The 22,643-nt window shown below is 39.0% G+C and overlaps 1 protein-coding gene across 22 annotated transcripts in view; it reads right to left on the bottom strand.

Moving 5' to 3' along the window:
* Window positions 1-22,643, bottom strand: part of GTDC1 (glycosyltransferase like domain containing 1) — a 494,398-nt gene that overhangs the window by 83,366 nt on the left and 388,389 nt on the right. For 21 of the 22 annotated variants that reach the window (XR_011569552.1, XR_011569554.1, XR_011569553.1 and 18 more), the window contains one exon: window positions 15,714-15,823. The exons of the other annotated variant lie outside the window; for it this stretch is intronic. Coding sequence is in view for 14 of the 21 variants with exons in the window: in XM_070799858.1 (XP_070655959.1) it covers window positions 15,714-15,823 (110 nt within the window). In the remaining 7 variants the exon portion in view is untranslated. The remainder of the gene's footprint in view (window positions 1-15,713; window positions 15,824-22,643) is intronic. 22 annotated transcript variants of the gene reach the window in all.

Genomic DNA, 22,643 nt, shown 5'->3' with positions numbered 1-22,643 from the left:
AAATTTGGCATTACTACTATCCCTTTATTAGCTTAATCAATCAACAACTAATTATTAAACACTAGCTATGTCCTTAGTACCTGACTAGACGTTAAAAGTTCTGCTTTTGCGGAATCAATGCCTCCTTTTAAGTTAGGTGAAGTCAACATTGTTTTCTGTTATATTTTTCAATTAATGAAGTTTGCAAAATGAACATCAAGAAACTGGATCATCAGTTGGTACAACTTTCGTTCTCAACACCATCAGTATAACATTTTTCATAAGCACTGAACCCAGTTAAAACATACTATGAAAAAAAAAAAAACACTTGCTAAATTACAGAGAACTTTGCGGAAAATAAAACCTTTTCAGAAAATAAAAGCAAATCAGAACTCATAATTTTAGTTTAGTGCTAAGAATTTTCACTGAATAAAATAAAATACTATAATTTGATTTGGTATTCTGATAGGTAGAGATGGTATCTTACCCTGTAGAGTTGTCTTAGGATTAGAGAAAAAGTACATAAAGTACCTAGCACAATGCCTGGCACGTACTCTGCAATCAAAAAATAGTAACTATTACGTCAAATACATTACTCTTAGGAGTTTTGCCTTCATGGTGATAATTGTGCAACTGCATCTCTTCGTCTTGCCCCTTTAAAATGGGTAACAATGAATTGCAGCTGCTTTCTTAGTTAGGCTTTCTCCCATAAAATTAAAATCAAAGCAGTGTCACTTTGAGAATATAAAAGATTTTTTATGTGACATTAAAGTCTAAATAGACATAATATATCAAAATAGATTAATTGAACATATTCACAGATCAGTACTATTTTATAATAATTTTGGCAAAAGGTCAGTGAACTTCACTGAATGTACACACAGTATACCTACTGTAGGCAGTGTGCCATATTATGGTGTTGCCTAACTGTGACTCAAGGTTGTGAATGCAATTCAGACCACCATTAAAAGAAATGAGATAGAACAGAAAAGAAAGAAAACATCACGGTGCATGCATCAAATGCAGTAAGAGTATGTATTACATTATGAAAGCTTTCGGTCAATTATAAATATGCCCACACACATGGGTATATTAGGTCATAATGTAAATATGTATATTGGTGTAGATCAGATGATCAAAAGGTTGGAAACACTGTTGTGTTAGAATATTTGGGTCATATAAAGCTGAATAATTACAACTGCCATCCTGAAGACACTACTTTTATCTCAAGAACCTTAACTATGACAAACACAGTTCAGTTCAGTTCAGTCGCTCAGTCGTGTCTGACTCTTTGCGACCCCATGAATCGCAGCACGCCAGGTCTCCCTGTCCATCACCAACTCCGGGAGTTCACCCAGACTCACGTCCATCGAGTCGGTGATGCCATCCAGTCATCTCATCCTCTGTCATCCCCTTCTCCTCCTGCCCCCAATCCCTCCCAGCATCAGAGTCTTTTCCAGTGAGTCAACTCTTCGCATGAGGTGGCCAAAGTACTGGAGTTTCAGCTTTAGCATCATTCCTTCCAAAGAATACCCAGGACTGATTTCCTTTAAAGTGGACTGGTTGGATCTCCTTGCAGTCCAAGGGACTCTCAAGAGTCTTCTCCAACACCACAGTTCAAAAGCATCAATGCATAGTTAAGTATAAACAAAATCCCGTGGAACTTCAAAGAAGAGAAGCAGCATATCTCTTTTAGAGGTTAAATAAAGTGGTTAAGGTGAGTCTTGGAAGACGGATTGAGCTTGCACAGATAGATGAGGAGGAAGGGGCTCTGGGTAGTGACAAAGTGAGTTACCTTCAGGGAACATGGAATAAACTAGGCCACATCCCAGGATACTCATGGATAAGGACTGAAGAAAGGCTAGAAAGGTAGTTGAAACCATACTGAGAAATCCTGACCAATGAGGTTTATACTTATTTGATAAGGGGAAGAGTAGAGAAGGTGAGATACATGGAAATCATCTTTAGGAAGTTGAAGTTAGCAGAAGCTTAAGGATGGAGCAGAGGGCAACTCTAGTCACCCCATGAGAGTGGCCAGAGGATGTGACTGGCCTAGATCATTGGTTCTTAACTGCCTGAGGTGGGACTTGGGGTTGCGAGTGGAGACAGATATTGGAATGAGGAATAAAATATGTTTTGAAAAAGCGTAACTATTATACTCAGTTTTTACAATTAAAACTTCAAAAACTGTCACTCTGTGAAATCCCCTTGGGGACAGGGGTACAGGGATGTGTACCCATTTAAAAAGCTGATGTGCCCTGATCACTAACATTCTTTCTAGTTGTAACCTCTTTCGGATGACTTTATTTTGTGGACAAGTATGCTAAGGCTGAAGGAGGTGACATGGCTAATCAGTGTAAGAACTAGAACCAGATCTTGAGCTTCTAAATTCCAGGGCAGTGTTCATTCCACTGCACCATGTATCTGTGATGGTTTCCATTTTTCAAATGTAACAATTTAGGCAAGGAGAGATACATCTGCAAAAACTCACTCTTTGCATCCAGATAGCCACTCCCTGTTGTGCTGCTTTCTGTCAGAGACTCCTGTTCTGATAGCCATTGCAGGAAACTTGAATTTGTAAAATAGTCAGGCTCTCCACCAAAGTCCCTTAGTGAGGCAAATTTTATTTTGACCATACCACCCTCCAAATCATGACCATACATGACTATAGGAACTCAAAAAGATAAAACTCCAAAGCAACGTGTAGCAAACATATTCCAAGATCTCCTATCTGTCAATCCAAGTCATAGGTACGTTTGTAGCTTTCAAAATTAGCGTCTGTTTCTAATTTCTATCAATGTCTTGCGTTTTTCCCATTCATTATTTAATTAACTCATCCATCTCCTTGTGTCTTCCTCTGGTGTAGATTTCTCATAAATTTTAAGGACAGTTTATGAAAATTAAAGAATATTTTTCCTCAGTAATGTTTTCATAGCTATAACTTTTGAGAACAACTTCTTGAGACATGTTTTGGGAGCTGTATTCTAGGACATATTATTTTCACAGTCTTCCCCCTGGTAGGATGGATAAATGATTTTGCCTTGAGAGTTGCATAGGATTTTCTGGTTTCCATGTAAAAGATAGATATTCCACTTACAGAAGCTGCAGGAGTAGAGTTCAAGCAGTTTTAAAGTTTAGGCCTGATGGAATGGTATGTCTGGGCGTGATCAGGGGAAAAAGTGATTCTCAGTGGCTACGCTGAACAATGGGAGTGAGCTGTTACCAGTTACTTGTGTCTAGTAAGTCTAGTGAGTCTCCTGGGGTTTCCCAGGTGGCGCTAGTGGTAAAGAATCCACCTGCCAATGCAGGAGATGTAAGAGATGCAGGTTCGATCCCTGGGTTGGGAATATCCCCTGGTGAAGGGAATGGCCACCCACTCCAGTATTCTTGCCTGGAGAATCCCACTGACAGAGGAGCCTGGGGGGTATGGTCCATAGGATTGCACAGAGTTGGACACGACTGAAGCGATTTAACTCACACACACAGTGAGTCTCCGGAGCATTTGTGAGGGAAATGCAGCTGCACAGTTCACAAACCTTTCCTGAGAAAGGAAAAGAAAGACTCTCAAGTACATTGAACAGGAACTTCACCTTTGTCTGGGGTATCGGTGGGAGGTGGGCAGGGGAGCTTGCCCCTCCAACTGGGAGTGTTGCTGACTCTGCAACCCAGGCAGCTGTTTCTAAGAAGTCATACTCTTCACCTGCAAAGTGTCTTCAGGTCACTTATACCACCACCCTTTAGGGCAGCCAAGTGGCAACTGACTGTAGTGCACAGTGAAATGTGCTCAGAAAACAACGGAATGATGAAGGGTGCTGGGAGCAACTTAGGAGGGAAGGAAAAGGGGAGACACAGAAGAAGCACCACTGGAGTTGGGATTTTGCAAACAGAGAAAGGATATGCATGTGTCTATGTGCTGAGGGGCAAAGGAATTTCAACAATAAATAATACAAGGCATGGAAATGGATAAGTGCACAGATGTACTCAGGAGATTGGAATTCATGAGGGATTAGGTTGGGGTCGGGGTTCGAAGGACCTCATTTATTAACAGGAAATTTAAGTTCATCCCACAGCAAGCCTATGAGACATGTTCTTATTCTTGTTATACTATTGTGATTCTCTTCTTGGATGGGCTGGGTTTAGAAAGAAGACCAATAACAGTAAGTGGATGAATCAAATACCAAAGTGTCCAGAGGCCAGAAGACCAATATGAAGGGTTTGGAAGAATTAAGGTTCCAGAATATAAGGGTGTACATGCATATGTGCTCAGTGGCCAAGTTTGGTCAACTCTTTGTGACCCTATGGACTGTAGACCGCCAGGCTCCTCTGTCCATGGGATTTCCCAGTCAAGAATACTAGAGTAGGTTGCCATTTTCTTCTCCAGAATATAAGGCCAAAAACTGGGAAAGAGGCAGTAGAAACAAGGATGAGGCATGAGAATTACTTCCATGGGATGTTCTTTGGTATGAAATTACTGAGTCACACCAAGGGTATAGAAACTTATACGGCTCAGGAAACATAATTTGCATTGGCTTCACCATACATACAGATATTTCCCCATTAGTTGGCCAGTCTTTGTTAGGATATGCCTTTACTTTTATTGTTTTGGTTAATGTAACTGCTCTCTCATGAATTCTTTGTATTTATACTTATTTTATTAATAGAAGAATTAAAGTTTTTATTCCCCAAATTTGATTTAGCACTTATTTCTTCAGCTTATCACTATCTCTGTTGTTTATTAGTTGTGTGAGTAAAAGGCCGAGCCTTATGCTTGTCACACAATAAGAGTTGAGTAAGTTATTGTACTTTTACTGTGTTAATGTTTGTGTCATCTTTTATCTGTAGCATATATTTAAAATACATAATTACTTACACAAATAATTTGTTTTATTAGTTTTATTCCACAAACTTATTTTACTCAGTTTCCTGTTTTCACTTAAAAATATTATAAAGTTGGGATAAGCATATTAAATTTTGTTATGTAAGTGTGGTGGATGTTAATTTATATGCAAGCTGGGTTTACTTCTGAATTCTCTATTTTTGTCCCTTTCTCTACCTTCATGTTTTTGAATCTGTAAAGTACTCTTTGAAAAGTTACCCCTTCATATGTGTTCTGAATCTGGTAAGATGTGTTTTCCTTCATTATTTCTTTGTAAGTGATTTCTTTGATATTCTTTCCGCTTATTTCTTTATTTTGTAGGAATTTTAGAACTAGTCTGTGAGGATATATAAAGTGTTATTTGGGCATCTTAATTGGAATCTTGTTAAATTTATAAATTATCTTAAGAGTTACTGTCATTTCTATCTATTCTTTCCTGTCAAGAGCATATACGCATACAAGAGTGCTAAGTTGGTTCAGTTGTATCCGACTGTTTGTGATCCCGTGGATTGTAACTTGCCAGGATCCTCTGTCCATGGGATTCTCCAGGCAAGAGTATGGGAGTGGGTTGCCATGCCCTCCTCCAGGGGATCTTCCCGACCCAAGGATTAAACCTCTGTCTCTCATGTCTCTTGCACTGGCAGGCCAGTTCTTTACCACTAGCACCACCTGTAAAGTCCCAGGAGCAAAAATGTCTATACTTATTTTAATCTTCCCCACTTTCCCATTATATTTTGTTGTCTTCTTCAGCAAAGGATTGGGAGACAGTTTCAAATCAGATTCTTCGTAACTGACTTCCCCAATCAGTTCTTGGAGAATTAATGATATGCCTATTTCTAAGAATCATATGAAGGTGGCTCTGTCTGCAGAAAATCCACCTCAGATCCATGTTATTTCAACATAAATAATTTCTCTCAGCTATAAACAGAGGGTGTTACTGCCTATTTTACTAGCTAGTCACTAGATTGTTGTAAGGGTTATGAAATAATGTATTCAAAATTTATCTGAAAATGTTATAATACAAACAAGGACATGGTATCATAAAATGTGATTTTTAAAATGTTTTTGTTTCCCAGACATTAAGATTTTAGAGCAATGACATCTTCTCTTCTTGGTATTCACCATATGGTGCTAGACCACAGTAGGAACTCAGTTAATACTTCTGTGTTCAGGGGAATGAATAGTGACAAAATTTGTTTAAAATAAAAAAGAAAAAGGAACAGGTTTGGGGAAACATATAGTCTAGAGAGAATGAGTTTATTTAATCTTACTGGCACATTTACTTCATCTCATATATAATCATATTACAATTCAACACTGATCAATATATTAATAGTTTTCCTTCTGCTGGGTCCCCCTGTAGCAAAATTTTATACCTTTATATTAATGTGATGTAAGTTATTTGTGTTTCTATTATTTCCTCCTTAGCGTAGCTGCTCTGCTGAAAATGAGATCATAGCTGGGAGCTGAATGAACAGGGAGATCAAGGGAGGGGGGAATGTTACATAATTATCTGACATTTGACTCCAGAGCAAAGGATCAGGAATATGCCAAGATCACTGTAATAACCATTGTCATGCCAGATACTAACCAGAAGCTTTCCACATACTGTTCTTAACCTCAAATTAAAGATGAACCAGAAGGAAGAACTTCTGTCTGACGAAACTGTAGTTCAGGTTCTTACTTTTCTTGTAGTTTTATCACCTCCCCACTGCCCATGGCCAAAGCTAAAACTCCTTCTTCCACAAAGCTGGGAAGAGGAATCCTGATGTAAGGCTTTGGCTGTTCATAGAACAAAGTATTTGGTTTAGAATTATCATTTGTGAGAAATTATTAAATATACAGACACATTCCATTGATTTGATATCTTAAGTATTTGCTGCTGCTTCTTTTCTTCTTCTTAAAACACATACACACACACACACACACTCCATCTCAAGGGCTAATAATGTGACCTTGTCATGAGAACTGGCCAAAGCTAAAATATTTACACTGTGAAGCTTCTAGGCTTTTTGGTTCATTTGTAACATGGAGTCTGATGGATGCTTTATGTGGCAGAATGACCTTTCAATTTTTGGATTAAAAATAATTAAAATAATGGCAAGAATGAACTTTTAAGGTTCAGCATCATTAATGTCCTCTTCAGATACAAAATGCATTAAAGACTCACTCCATATATAAACTCTGAAGAGAAGTTCATGAGTCTTATAATAAAAACCAGACAGTATTAAAAGTTTAGAAAGTACTCTCCCCCAAATTATGTTACTGTGCCTAAAATCCTCACTATAACTCACAAGAGGTGAGATAGGGTGGGTGGTTTTATTATCATAATTATTATTATCATTTCTCTTTCCCACCCATCTCCTCTTTTGTACTGCACAGATGGATTAACTGAGTTTAATCTAAAAAACGATAGGACCCAGTCCGAAACCTGCCCTTCTGACTTGAATTCATAGAATCACAGCTTCTCAACTGTGGCACCAACGACACTTTAGGCTGGAGAGTTCTCTGTGTGGGGGCTGTCTTGTGCAGTTTAAGGGACTGTCCTGTGTCCTGGCCTCTACCCACTAGATGCCAGTAGCATCCTCCCCTCAACAGCTGTAAGAACCAAAAAATGTCTCTGGGCATTGCTAAACATCCCCTAGGGGTGAAGGGCAAAACCACTGCTGACTGACACTGTAAGCTTTTCAAAATGCCATCACCATAAGTGATCATTAACTCCATTCCCACAGAGCCCAGCTCGACTTTGTATGGACTGCTGAATGGGATACAGGTGCTCAATGTGCCTGCAGACACTAGCTGAGCTGTCTCCAGCAAGAAGACTATGAGCAGTACTCTCGTACTTATTAAGTTATTCATTCAACAGGGAAGACTCACCCAGATATCAGACCGAGACAGATATCTTGGGTAGGGAGCTATGGTGTCAACAGCGCTTTGCATCAGCTATTTCTGCTCTCTCCCATTCTGGGCTCAAAGCAGGATTGCGTTTCCTGGCCCGCTTAGTGTTGGGCAGCACTCTTCAACAAGTTCTGGACAAAGATTGGAGTGGAACCCTTTGTCACTTCTGGGCTTCCCTGGTGGCTCAGTGGTAAAGAACCCGCCTGTCGATGCAGAAGTCTTAGATTTGGTTCCTGGGTTGGGAAGATCCCCTGGAGAAGGAAATGGCAACCTACTCCAGTATTCTTGCCTGGGAAATTTCATGTACAGAGAAGCCTGACAGGCTACAGTCCATGGGGTGGCACAGAGTCGGACACGACTTGGTGGCTGAGCACGCACACATGCAATGTCACTTTTAGGCCAGAGCAGTAACTTGCTAACGGAAGAACCTCCCAGCTTTCTCTTCCACCCGGCATAGTAACAGGTAATGCTTGTGATGGTGAAGGCTTGGGTCTCTTTCTATAAGGTTAGGTCCCTGAGTGACCATATGAGTAGAAGACTACTGCTCACCTGCAATAAGTACATAGAATGAATAAAAACATAAGTGTTAACTGTTTTAAGCCATTGAGATTTTTAAGGCTGTTAGTTTAGCATAATTTAGCTTATTCTGATTGATGTAAGAGCTGAAATATGAGAACAGATTGAAAAATAGATTTAGGTTAAATCAAGGTCATTTATATGAAAACAGAAAATATAATATAGAACCATTTAGAGCTTCCTTAAGTCTTAGGGTTCTCTATTTTCATTCACTAATTCTCTAATATTTGGAAATCATTTCAACAAAGGTTCTTATATACCTGATATGGTATGTAAACATTATTCTATTACATTAGACTTATTCTTCATTCATTCAAATAGTATTTATTGAACAGTAAATATATGCCAAGTATTATTTGGAATATCTTTCCACTTCATATTGTTTTTGACACCTTTCTTGTGATGAAGACAGATGGCAGAAAGAAGAGGGAGTTCACTCTAATGTCTGAGGAGTGATATATTTAGGAAATGAATCTGAGGCTTTGTGGGGGTTCTTTGTTTGTTTTTAAACTTTCCATTTGCATAGAAATTATTAGAGAAAATGGAAATGATTTCATATGTGTAGCCAGGAATTTTCCACCATTATCACCTTCTGCTTTCTTACTTATAAAATAGGGATAATTTTATGGTTTCCACTTAGAGGATAATGGCAGAAAGGTGGACTGACAAGGTTTGAATTGTGGATTGAAAACTGGATGGATGTGTGATTTCAGGCAAGTGACTTAATCTCCCTGTTTCTTACTTTTTTCAGCTGTAAAATGATACAACCGAGCTTAATTTACAGGGCTGTTGTGCATTTGAATCAGTTCTAATGAGGTGGATGAAACTGGATACAGAGTGAAGTAAGTCAGAAAGAAAAATACCAATACAGTATATTAACACATATACATGGAATTTAGAAAAATGGTAACAATGACCCTATATGTGAGACAGCAGAAGAGACACAGAGATAAAGAACAGACTTTTGGACTCTGTGGGAGAAGGCGAGGGTTGGGATGATTTGAGAGAATAGCACTGAAACAAGTAGATCACCATATGTGAAACAGATCGCCAGTCCAGGTTCGATGCATGAGACAGGGTGCTCAGGGCCGGTGCACTGGGATGACCCCGAGGGATGGGGAGGGAGTTGGGGGGAGGGCGTTCAGGATGGGGGACACATGTACACAAATGGCTGATTCATGTCAATGTATGGCAAAAACCACTACAATATTGTAAAGGAATGAGCCTCCAATTAAAATTAAATTAATTAAAAGGAAAAATAGAAGGCAATGCACAAGGGGCTTCAAACAGTACTTGGCATGTTTTAAGTGCTCTAGGAACTGATGAATAAAGCACTGGAGTTGGACTACTTCTGTGATGCAAACATCACAAAAGATATTTTGCTTTATTCACCACTTCAACCTAAACATCTCGTTCAGTACTTGGCATAAAACATACAAAACCGAGACTTCCCTGGTGGTCCCGTGCTTAAGAATCTGCCTTCCAATGCAGGGGATGTGGGTTCAATCCCTGGTCAGGCAACTAATATCCCACATGCCTTGGGACAACTAAGCCCAAACACCACAACTCGAGAAGTCGGCGCGCTACAACTACCGAACCCGAAGCTGTGCTCCATAACTAGAGAAACTCCCGTGTACCACAATTAGAGAAAGTCGTGTGCTGCAACAAAGACCCAGCACAGCCAAAATAAAAACAAAAAACAAAAAAACAGAAAAACACTTACTGAACACATATAGGAGTAGGGATGAGAGGACTGACTCCTATGTTCTACTCCCAACCTTGCAGCAATCTACTACTGCCTGTCTCACACACTGTGCTCAGCTCTGAGCACTTGGAATAGTCACTGTCCTAGGTCATGCTCCTCTTGTAAGATGAAAGGATGATACAAAAGAGCTATAAACTATGTAGCTATAAATGAACTAGAATCAATAATCTTACTCTATCACATTTTTCAGAAAAAAGGATGATAAAAACCTTGCAACAACATAATTTGAAAACAATCAACAGTATGAAAACTCTACAAAGTCGCTCTACTGTGGTTTTAATATTTTCAAAAGGAATTTAAAAGAGATTGCTGCATCAAAAAGGGCAGTAAAACTCATTGGTGCTAATGCCATTGCTCAGAAATATGTTACCTTTTCCTACAAGCTCTGTGGAGAGGGAAGGAGAAAGAAGTTGAATAAGGAGTAATTAATGTACACATTTTCAAGTAGAGTAAGAATAAGTCCTGGAGATCAAAAGAATAGCATAGTGGGGACTTCCCTGGATGTCCAGTGGTTAAGACTCTGTTTCCATTGTAAGGGGTGCAGATTTGATCTCTGGTTGGGAACTAAGACCCCAAATGACCCATGGCCAAAAACAAACAAACAAACAAACTCTGTGCATGGTGATAATTACACAATTCTGTAAATATACCAAAAATCATTGAAATGTGCAAGTGAAGCAAGTGGAGTGTATGGTATGTATATTATAATGGAATAACAATTTTTTTTAAAGTACAGCATAGTCATTATAGTCAACAATACTGTATTATATACTTCGAAATTGCTTGAAGACTAGATTTTACATATTCTTATCACAAAAAAGAAATAATTATGTGGTGTGAGAGAGGCCTTAGCTAGAACTACACTGATGATCATGTTGCAACGTGTAAATGTATCAAATTATCACACTGTACACCTTAAATGTATACAATGTTATATGTAAATCACACCTCAAGGAGAAAAAGAGTAATTAATGGCCCTGCTGTCATGTATTAAACCTGTCTTGGTTTTGCTTGTGAAAGACAAAATTTGACCCACAAACAGTATAATCAAAGTGATTTAAACTTTCAAAGACTCAGTTTTTCCATCTATCAAATGGGATAATAATACATACTCCACTGGGATTATCATGAGCATTACATGAAATAACTCAGCAAAGGACCAAGCAAGTAGCAAGTATCTGCTTCTATTCTGTCAACAGGAGCAATGAACAGCATAATAATAACTATTTTTGCAATTATTTACAAGAAAGCCACTTCCTCACAAATGTTAACAGTGTCCAGAGTTATTCTTCTGGCTGATACTGCATAGTTTCAACAGAGAGAAGTTGGTGTTAAAGTATGGGTTTTAGATATGCTAATAGGGCACCTGGAAGAGGCAGCAGGCAAAGAAATGTATACCTGCTTTTGTTGTTGCTGTTTCATCACTAAATCCTGTCTGACTCTTTGTGACCCCCATGGACTATAGCCTGTCAGGCTCCTCTATACCTGCTAGGTAACCCTTTGTGTGAAGTGCTAGATGGTGAGTTGTGGGAAAAAATGTTTAGAGAAACACTTGGGTCAGAAAACAAGAAAATGGAAATGTAGCATAGCACAGTGGTTAAAAATACTACATAGTTATGTGACCTCACTTAACGTCTCTGTACCTTGGTGTACCTCCGTACCTTAGTGTAGTTTCCCCCACTAAGAAAAATGGAGATAGTAATGCTGAACAAGACTGCTAAGAGGTTAAAGATTTAACATTTATAAATGGCTTAGAACAATGCCTGAAATACACCAAGTGCTATATTAGTGCTTGTCAAGCCCGAACAGTGATGCAAACAACTGAAGTTACACGAAATGTCCTGTTAGGAAACCTCTGGAATAAAGACTGCAATGTGGCCATCTAGGAGCACAACCTGGAAAGCCATCAGACTCATTCATCAAGCCAACAACCCACGCTCTTCTCACGTGCAAGGTGAAGGGCTGCAGCCTTAAAGAGCTGATTCACATTGGACGTGACAGATGGGCCAGAGGCGAAGGCAGAAGGGAGTACCAGTTGAGACTGGGAGTAACAGAAGTGTGTGCATAGGTGACAGGACTCTTCCTGTGGTCATCCACAGCATCCCACAGGGATCCACAGCATTCATACGGAAGTGTCTCCCCAGGGCAGGGCTCCCTGAGGCGCAGGCTGCATCCTGTTCACCGTGAAATCCCTCTTCTAAGGTGTTCAATAAGTATGTGTTGAGGTCAGGCCAAAGTGAGTAAAAGATTGAGCCTGTAATTACTGAGCACTCAGTTCTCAGGCCCCTAATTGCTTCCCATCCCACTTTCAATCCCCACGATGCTGCTCTAAATTGCTAAACGGGTGGGAAGGGAGAGCTGTGATTCCAAAAACATGGCCCTTTGAGGAAAAACCTAGTCTTCTTTGTAGTGGTGGCTTAAAATTACCCAACAGTGAAGCTGGCTGAGAAACCCTCTGCTTAGTGGTATTCTCCAGCCACTTTCTTCAGTTCATCCACAAACATCTCAATACTGGCAAAAACGAGACTGAAATCACCAGCTTTGCAAATAAGCTGATTTTTTTCTTCCTTCTTTCTCGACAGCCATCCATCTACCAAATTCTTTTCCGTGTTTTCCTTGAGAATCTCTCTCCTAACAGCCCTCTCACTAATCTTTCTGCCACCAACCACCACACTGATGCTGAAGCTGAAGCTCCAATACTTTGGCCACCTGTTGTGAAGAGCTGACTCATTGGAAAACACCCTGATGCTGGGAAAGACTGAGGGCAGGAGAAGGGGATGATGGAGGATGAGATGGTTGGATAGTATCACTGACTCAATGGACATGATTTTGAGCAAACTCCAGGAAAGAGCGGAAGACAGGGAAGTCTGGTGTGCTGCAGTCCCTAGGGTCACAAACAGTCGGACATGACTTAGTGACTGAACAAAAACAAACCACCTCACAGAGCCCATGCTTGGATGACTCTGCAGTCTTACTGTGATTCTGCCTACATATCACTGCAACAGAAATCCTCCTAAAATACAGGTTTCATCATATCTCTTTCCAGTTCAAGACCAAGGCTCCCTATTTTTTGCCTTTACCTAACCTACTTTGCCGGAGAAGGCAATGGCACCCCACTCCAGTACTCTTGCCTGGAAAATCCATGGACAGAAGAGCCTGGTAGGCTGCAGTCCATGGGGTCGCTAAGAGTTGGGAACGACTGAGTGACTTCACTTTCACTTTTCACTTTCGTGCACTGGAGAAGGAAATGGCAACCCACTCCAGTGTTCTTGCCTGGAGAATCCCAGGGATGGGGAAGCCTGGTGGGCTACCGTCTCTGGGGTCGCACAGAGTCGGACACGACTGAAGCGACTTAGCAGCAGCAGCAACCTACTTTGCAGATCCTCCATACTTTGGCTCTACCCTGTCTATGTATTACTTACTTACTAACTTTTGTATGCAGAATCTTCTATTCTACTTAGGGATCTCATAGCACTAATCCCTGAAATTGTTCTCTCATTTCAGTATAATATCTGTAATATTTGCTTCTCCATGCTTTTCCCATGTTGCTTCCCCTTTTGGGATCCTAATCCTAATCCTCTGGCTATTCAAGTGCTAGCCCTTCAATTAACATTCTACTCTAAGTAAGCCACATGTGTCAGTACTCATGTATAATTATATTGTCCTGTGTTTCCCTTCCTGTTTCCTCTGCTTACGCAAAACTGTTCCTTCTTTAAGAAAACTATAAATTGCTTGAAGGCAGGAAGTTCACAGTATTTCTACCTGTTTACCCAACACTCACTCACTGAGTTCCAGCCTTGTGTCAGGCACTGCACTAGGCTTTGAGGAGCACTGATGAATGAGATGGTCACAACCCTTGTCTACCCAGCACCTATGTTCTACTTTGTGTTTGTGTGTATGTGTGGCAGTGAGATAAGAAATTTCACATAATTATATGATTAGAAACTAAGGAAAGTATCATAAGGTAAAAGTATAGGGTGCCATGAGACCATGATAAAGTTTCACACTGAAAGAAAATACACCTGAACTGAGATCAAATGAATAACAAATAGGCAAATGTCGCAGAGAAGGCAATGGCACCCCACTCCAGTACTCTTGCCTGGAAAATCCCATGGATGGAGGAGCCTGGTAGGCTGCAGTCCATGGGGTGGCTAAGAGTCAGGCAATACTGAGCAACTTCACCTTCACTTTTCACTTTCATGCATTGGAGAAGGAAATGGCAACCCACTCCGGTGTTCTTGCCTGGAGAATCCCAGGGAAGGCGGAGCCTGGTAGGTTGCCATCTCTGGGGTCGCACAGAGTCGGATACAACTGAAGTGACTTAGCAGCAGCAGCAGCAGGCAGCAGGCAAATATCCAGAGGTTTAAAGAAGTTTGGAAATTTAGAGGAACTAAAAAGAAGCTGGTGTCTACAAGTGCAGGGGGCAGAGGATGAGCCATATCAGATGAGGCTACTGAGGTACAAGCTCGGTGTACTTCCTCACATCATACCAGAATCACAAAGTACTGGCTAAGTGAGGGTAACGTTTACATGGTCCTTAAAGGAAATGGCAACCCACCCCAGTATTCTTGCCTGGAAAATCCCATGGATGGAGGAGCCTGGTCGGTTACAGTTCATCGGGGTGCAAAGAGTTGGACACGACTGAGTGACTAATACTTTAAGAGTCATAGAGCATGATGATAGGAACTTTCCTTGTCTGCATACTTGGGGTTTGGGTTTCCCAGGTGGCTCAGTAGTAAAGAATCTGCCTGCCAATGCAGGAGATGCAGGTTCCATCCCTGAGTTGGGAAGATTCCCTGGAGAAGGAAACGGCGACTCACTCCAGTATTCTTACCTGGGAAATTCCATGCATGGAGGAACATGGTGGGGTATAGTCCACAGAGTTGCAGAGAGTCAGACAAGACTTAGCAACTGAGAACCCACTCATGCATACTTGGAGTTTACAAAAAAAGTTGAATATCCAAAACTTAAAAAACATGAACATTTAAGACCTTAGAATGGTGGTCAAGATTCCCATCTTCTGACACAGATATGCTCAGTGAGGATGCAGGGTGAAGGAAATGGTTCAGAAGAAGCTCCCTATGGCATTAGGGATGAGAAGACTTGCTGCTATCAGCTTCAGATTTCTGTTTGCTTTCTCAAGTTCAATTAAAAAAGCATGGACCAATGACAGCTATGATATATATCTACTCTGCTTTACAAGTTTGATGCCAAAATGCTTTACACAGGCCACCTAACAGATGGTAATGTATTTCAGCCATTACCAGAGAGAGTAGGATTCAAACCAGTGACCCTGAGGTGAGAGGTTGTATATCCAATTACAAATTCCCACTTTCCTTAACTGTTAAGATGCCTAAAGCAATATATTTTATTTACATCAAGATGCATTGTATAAACTATATTTGATAAAAGAGATGACTTCACGTTCTCAACTTAAATCAAAGAATGCTTACTTAAGTATTTTTTTAATTGAATCACACTTTAATGCCATCGTACAATCTTTTGGTTGACAGTGCTCATCTTGATTATTCTAACAAAGGGAAACATGGAAATTAATACTTAAGTTGTAGAGCTTATATCATCTATAAAAATACACACTAGAAAATACAAGAGAGATACCTGGGACATCTGTGAAGGTTTCTCCAAGGACAGATACATGGAAATTGAGTCCTAAGTCCTTAAGATGCATCAATACCTTAAAAAAACTCTCTGGATCTTTATCATGCTCCCTGGAAGTAAAAACACAAAATATAACTTGTGATATCTTAGGGCATGTATTAGGAAAAGAGTTTTCACTTCTCATAGGCTCAATTCTCCTCCTGGTCTACTGTTAGGAGAGCCTCTGGCATCAGAGCAGAGATCTTCCCCCACCCTTATACTGTAGCATTATTGTCGTGTGTGTTCATGAATCTAACTTTGTCAGGCTCCTCTGTCCATGGGATTCTCCAGTCAAGAATACTGGAGTGGGTAGCCAAATTCTTCTCCAGGGGATCTACCCAACCCAGGGATTCAACCTGGGTCTCTTGCATTGCAGAGAGATTCTTTACCATCTGAACCACCAGGGAACCCCTAACTTCTCTATCATGGATCGAAATTCAGTCCTATCAAAGTTTTAAGGTTCTGCAGCTTTTCATTAAGGAAGAAATGTATCACGTTTTTCACATTTTGGGGTTAGAACATAGAAAGTCTGGGCTTCCTGGGTGGCTCACCGGTAAAGAATCTGTCTGGGATGCAGGAGACACCACGGGTTCGATCCCTGGCTTGGGAAGATCCCTTGGAGGAAGGCATGGCAACCTGGCAGGCTACAGTCCATAGCATCGCACAGAGTCGGACATGACTTAAGTGACTGAGCAGGCATGCATAGAAAGTCTAGCGTATTTTCCTTTCTCCTAAAATGGTTAATATTCCACTTAACACAGGTTTTTAACAAAAGAAAAGATCAGTCTTCAAACGACAATTCTCTACTGATCATGAGAATATACCAAAGATGCTTTTCATTTCCATGAGTCTGAATACCTCCCTCTCACATTTACTGAGTTTCTTTGTGTCCACAAGGAATACACAATTTAGGGAGTGAGATTACAGACTCTCTCACTAATCTCTCATTTTAAATAATTGAATGGAGAATTATAAATACATCAAAAGGGGGTAGGCCTGAGTCTAAGTCTGCTGAGTATTAACTTAGGAGTGGAGGTTAGTCAACACATAAAAGAATAGTAATAAAGATAATTCTTTCATTTATTAGAAGCTTTGAAAAACATGGATTATTTTTGTTTGTTTAGCTTGTCAGTCTTCTTTGTAATGACAGAATGAGAGGCTAAAGGACACTAAAATTAAAAAAAAAAAATTCACCAACTCAAAAAAACCACACTAAAATGGAATGAGTTATTTTTTACATTCTAAGGTGTGAATATTTCAGTATTTCTTGCAGTTAATTACACTGTTTTAAATTATCTTATTTCAGACAGATGTGGACCAGATGTCTTCAAAATATTTGCTTTTTTATTTATAATTCAGAATTTAAACTTATTTTCTATATTACAGAGGAATAGTTATATATCAGCAATTGAATTTCTCATTTACCAACTAATTATGTAAAATAAATCTGTAAATTGATCAAACTGCTATATGAAATATGAAAATTACATCATTCAGGAAATCTCATGAAAAATGACATCTGCAACCCTAAATGTGTTAATTCACAATTCAGTCAATATTTTCAGTATCAAGAATTAAAACAAATGCATCTTCTGATTAACATTTTAAAACGGCATTTATAATCTCCTGGAATTGTAAGATCTTATAGAATTAGAGTTCTGTAACAATTTATTTTAAGCTCTGTATCTCTCACTTTGATTTGCTTCAAATAACAAAGAAAGCAGTGGTAAAATGTTCATTGCTTTTTAAGATGACAGGTATTACATACATGTACTATTGGGAAGTTTTGGGGGTAATTCTCATATATTCTACTGCAATGGGCAAGAACAAAGATTTTAAATATTTAAAGAATACCCCATATGCTATCTTCAACCACATCGATCAAATAGCTGCCACCTAATCTGTAACACAGGTTATTTTACTCTGGAAATACTTAGATGAAAAGAATGAAAACAATATAACATATTTTAAAGAGGGAAAAACACTACAGGGAAATTTAGCCACTCGATTCTCTAAATTTTTCATTCTGAGTTACAAAAATTTGCACTACGGTTCCTTAAGAGAATATCTATTCTAAATATTTTCTGCTGCTTGTTTGTTTGTTGGTTTGTTTGTTTTGTATTAAAATAAAAGTAGATGCAGTTTGGAATTGGAAGGATGTTTAATTGGGTAGAAGCCGTAGTTCTTAAAAAATTCCAGTGTGAATATTTTCAAAGAAGTAGGATCCACGAACCTATATTTTCAGTGTTTCTATACAAGATAAATGCATGACAATCCTACTGTATTCTTAAGACATTTTTTATAGGTGGAAAAAAGCTTTCATATTCAATAATCACTTTGCATAAGAACACAAAAGAGATTTGTATAGATCCCCTCTCTTTCTGTTTAAACTGTAATATATAGATGAATGTAAGGTGAGATTTTTCTTCTGCATAATTATCCCTCAGAAAAAGAGGCATTTTATCTAAAGTCCTTATAAAGTCTCTCATAATACCAGGCACTCTCTCACTTTATTTTTCACAAAGTACAGTTTAAGGCAGTTGCCTTAAATCTAAGACGCCAATTGATGAGAATTTTCAATAGTTTTAGCAGTCCTTCACTTGATGGGACCGGTAAAAGCAGAAGTCAAGGAATTTAATACAGAGTTAGTAATTATTTTGGGAGATATGACTTAATAATTGAAAGTACTGTTGAAAACAAGTATTTTAAAGATCACTAAAAAAAGTATCAGAGTAAGTGGTTACTAGAGACCATGAGTAGTAAGTGGGCTTTTAAGCTGGAGGAAAGATTTCCAGGGACGGCATCATATATTCTCACAATCTTGTACCCCAAAACTACTTAGACTAAATTCCAGATGACAGGTGGTAGAAACATACCAGCTGCCTGAAAAGGTGGTACCTTTCTGATGTCAAGAATGCATGGGAGCTGAACTAAAACTGCTTCATGAATTATAAGGTTGAGAAAAGAGAAATACTTGTAAAAATACTCTATGCCTGATATGTGTTTTAAAGTATTATTTATGTCTAAATTAGTGCAATACATATTATAAGTAGACACTTGACTATTTCATCTATATCTTTTTCAGTTTACATAGTCAATTCAGCTGAAGTTTTCTTGGTTTTCTCTAGACAAACAAGAAGTTGCCTACTATTCAGAGGATCATTAAAGACGTGAATAGATATTTAACAGCCATATAGCAAGGCCTGGATATATCAATGGCAGATCTCAATATATTCTGTCAACAGAGAAAATCATTGCAGATATCCAATGAATTATTCATTGATCTTATCCTAGCACCCATGATATTAATGAGCCCATTTAGTAGAATATGTGAATCTGTCTCAAATTCTTTTCTAAGAAATCTAATGTGAAATTCTCATACTTATGATTTTAGTGTAAGGCATGAAATATAGGATGGAGGATTTAAAAATAATATTTTAAGGGCCCCTTTTTGTGAACAGCTGACAAGATTAAACACATTTTTATAATATAGTCAATTCTCTATAACCACATTTGTAGACTATGGATTCCTAAACACTCTTTTGCTCTTATCCACTGTTGGTAGTAATATAAATTGCAACAATATTTTAGAGGGCAATTTGGTAATGTACATAATAAGCCTTGAATTATACATAATTCTTACTATAGTAATTCCAATTCTAATTCCAATTAGAAAAATTACTCTCTGAAATAAAGAGATGCATAGAAATTCAGACAAGGTAAGTTTTTAACAGCATTGTTTATAATGGCAATGATCTGTAAACAACCTAATGGGATGATAAAGAAATATATTTTGAGACATACATATGATACAATACCATGCAGCCATGAAAAATAATTTTGCAGAAGTATATTTTTTGATGTGGAAAATACTGTTAAGTAAAAGGGAGATGATAGAGTACCAGCTAAACTATACTGAAATGTTAACAGGGTTTATGTGTAGGGGATATATTATAAATGTCTTTTTTTACCTGTTTTCTATCATTCCTTTAATAAATCTTTTTTATATAAATCATTTTAAAGCTTTAAGGAATCACCTCTCTCTAAGATTCTGCCATACAATTGTATTCATAAAGGTTTTTGCCTAACTCTGAAGCATTTTCAGTATTTATAGTGGCACATTTACTCACTGCCTGTGACACTTCCATATTTGACAGCTGCCCATCAAGCTACCTTGATTCACCATAAAACATTCTAGACGATGAGTCAGAGTCCAAGTCTCCCAACAATTCCCACATTCTTGACTAGGTAAGAATGAAACAGTCTGGCTGGGAACGCATTCCTCCGCAGCCCAACTATGGCAGAAGAGACCAGCACAGAATATTTCAGGCTTACTGGAAGCAGCAGATATAGCAAGAACAGCTTTTATTCCCAAATATTATTCAGAACATTTGAAAAGCATAAACTGTTTCCATGTGTTTTTTCTTCCTATATCTGTTCTCTCTCTGTCGCCTTTCCCATTTAGTTTTTTTAGAGCTAAATTTCTTCTTATTCTTAACATTCATTCAGTAAATATTTATTGAGGATTGCTAAGTTCTCCATACTTGTCACTTATACTCAACTGTTACCCTTTCCTGTTTTCCCACATAACATTATACTTATTGAATGCAATCACTTTGATCTAGTTCCTTGCCTTGCCTGGGAAGAAACCTGGCTCTTTTCAGATGCCATAGCTTTCCCATATCACTCTGGATTGAGAGGTCCATGAGGAAAAGATAAATGATGCCTACTTTGTTTACTACTAAGTACCTAGTGCCTTGCTAGTGGAAGGCATTCCTTGTATGCATCAATATCCAGTTCTTCTCTTCTTCTGGGCACACATAAGACACCATATTCATCCCCTTGAAGTAGGAGAGGCTACAGGACTAGTTCTGACCAATGGATTGCCAGCTAAGTGATGTGTGTCACTTCCAGGCAGAAATTTCTAAGAGCAGTTCTGGACAGCACTTTCTCTGTTGTAGTGATCCTTGAAGAGGTCTTATATCAAGACGGTTAGGATAAAAGACTGAAGTGATCTGGACTGCTACATGGAGAAGAGATGCCCAATAAAGCCATCTAAATAAACAGCAGACTTCTTAGTTAGTGGGAGAATTAAACTTCTGTTGTGTTTAAGCAAATGAGATTAAGGGGTCTTTATTACTTCAGTATAAGGTGGCCTATGCTGATTAATACATTATCTGTGGCATAAAATTAACTGCTTTAAAAATATCTGTTGAATGAATAAAGGTGTAGGAAAAATGATTTACATTTGCAGAGCTCCTGCTATGTTTAGGGTCCTACACTAGGCACCTGATCATAACCTTAAAGCCTCTCAACCAAGTGGTCATACAAATATAACTATTCCTTCATTCACGATCACACAGAAGAAATTGCATCTGCATTTGAAATCATGTCAAATTACTCTAAAGTCATTTTCTTTCTTCTGTACAGTTTTCGACTTCTTCCTTTCTTTCTTCCTACATATAAAGAGAAGGAAAAGAGAGCTGGTGCCTTCAGTCCATGGTATTGTTTCCAGATCATCAAGCAATGAACAATTCTTAGATTGCTACTTGAAGTTAAAACCCACTGGATAAGATGTGGCAATAAGAAAATGGGGGAGTAACATGGGATTATATGATCTCTCCAACATCATGGTTTCAAATTTCTTCACCTTTTCTTATACCCTCCAACTTTGCTTCCTTGTTATGAAGTACCATGTTACTTTCAAATTCAGTCCTGTGTTCCTTATTCCAAAACATAAGGCTTCTGTCTGCCACCCTGTGCTAGTTGTTATGATCACTTACCTCTCTATTATCCTTTGATTATCCCTCTATATGTCTGCCAGCAATGATCAGTTTTGGCTTCCTGCCACAGGTGCTGCCTCTGCTTTTAATATGGTGCTTTGAATAGAATTCAACAGATAGTCTTATGAGGCATCAACTTCTCCACCTCTCCCTCCCTCTGATATCCACCAGTGCCTTCCTTTCTCTAACTCCACCAGCCCTTTCCACCATCATTTAGTTACAGGTGACTAGAGCCAGGAATATTCACTATGGCTTTCTCTGAATGTTATTCACACTGCATTCTGCCCTTTACTTTCAGAGGAAGAATGAAGTGTACATTTCAGAGAGAAGTGGCTCTGCCACTCACCAGAGATATGACTATTTATTTGTATGTTGTATAAACTTGCACAGCCTCAGTTTTTTCATCTTTAGACAGGGGTAAAAATAATATCTACATTTAAAATGTTGTTAGGGATGAAGTGCCTGGTACTTTGCAGGTACACAATAAACTCTCATTCTCTTCATCTTTGGTATTTGTGGCATTTCAATATTTTAGAAATGCTAACTAGTTTAGTCCATCTCCCTGCCATCCCAAAATATTCAAGAAAATAAGATGGTTATGTTCATTACTTTGGGGAAGGTATGACCCAGAGGAAAAGCCTCCTAACCCCGACAAAAAAAGGGAGAGTCTTTTTGGCTGGTCACAGGAGCAAAAGCCTTTGCAGAAATGGTAAGGGCTTCAGACAGGTACAAGTATATAAGTAAAATGCCATGTGAATGGAGCATATACCTTCCTGCACCAGGTCAGTGTTCCACCTCTAGACAAGAAAAATGGAAGACTGATGGGGCAGACTTGAGGAGAACAGAAGTGTGAGAGTCCTCGAGCCATGCACTGCACTTCGTGGGTGAGGCAGAAGCATGACTCCAGACAGTGAATGTCTAAGGGTATGCACACAGTACTGGGGACATTTGTGAGAGACCCGGGCTGGATCCCTGGGTCAGGAAGATCCTCTGGAGAAGGCAATGGCAACACACTCCAGTACTCTTGCCTGGAAAATCCCATGGATGGAGGAGCCTGGTAGGCTGCAGTCCATGGGGTCGCAAAGAGTCGGACACGACTGAGCGACTT

This window comes from Bos indicus, chromosome 2, assembly GCF_029378745.1.
Source record: "Bos indicus isolate NIAB-ARS_2022 breed Sahiwal x Tharparkar chromosome 2, NIAB-ARS_B.indTharparkar_mat_pri_1.0, whole genome shotgun sequence".
Classification (NCBI taxonomy): Eukaryota; Metazoa; Chordata; class Mammalia; order Artiodactyla; family Bovidae; genus Bos; species Bos indicus.
Note: the sequence above shows the minus strand (reverse complement) of the source record. Positions and strands in the feature narration are given on the sequence as shown.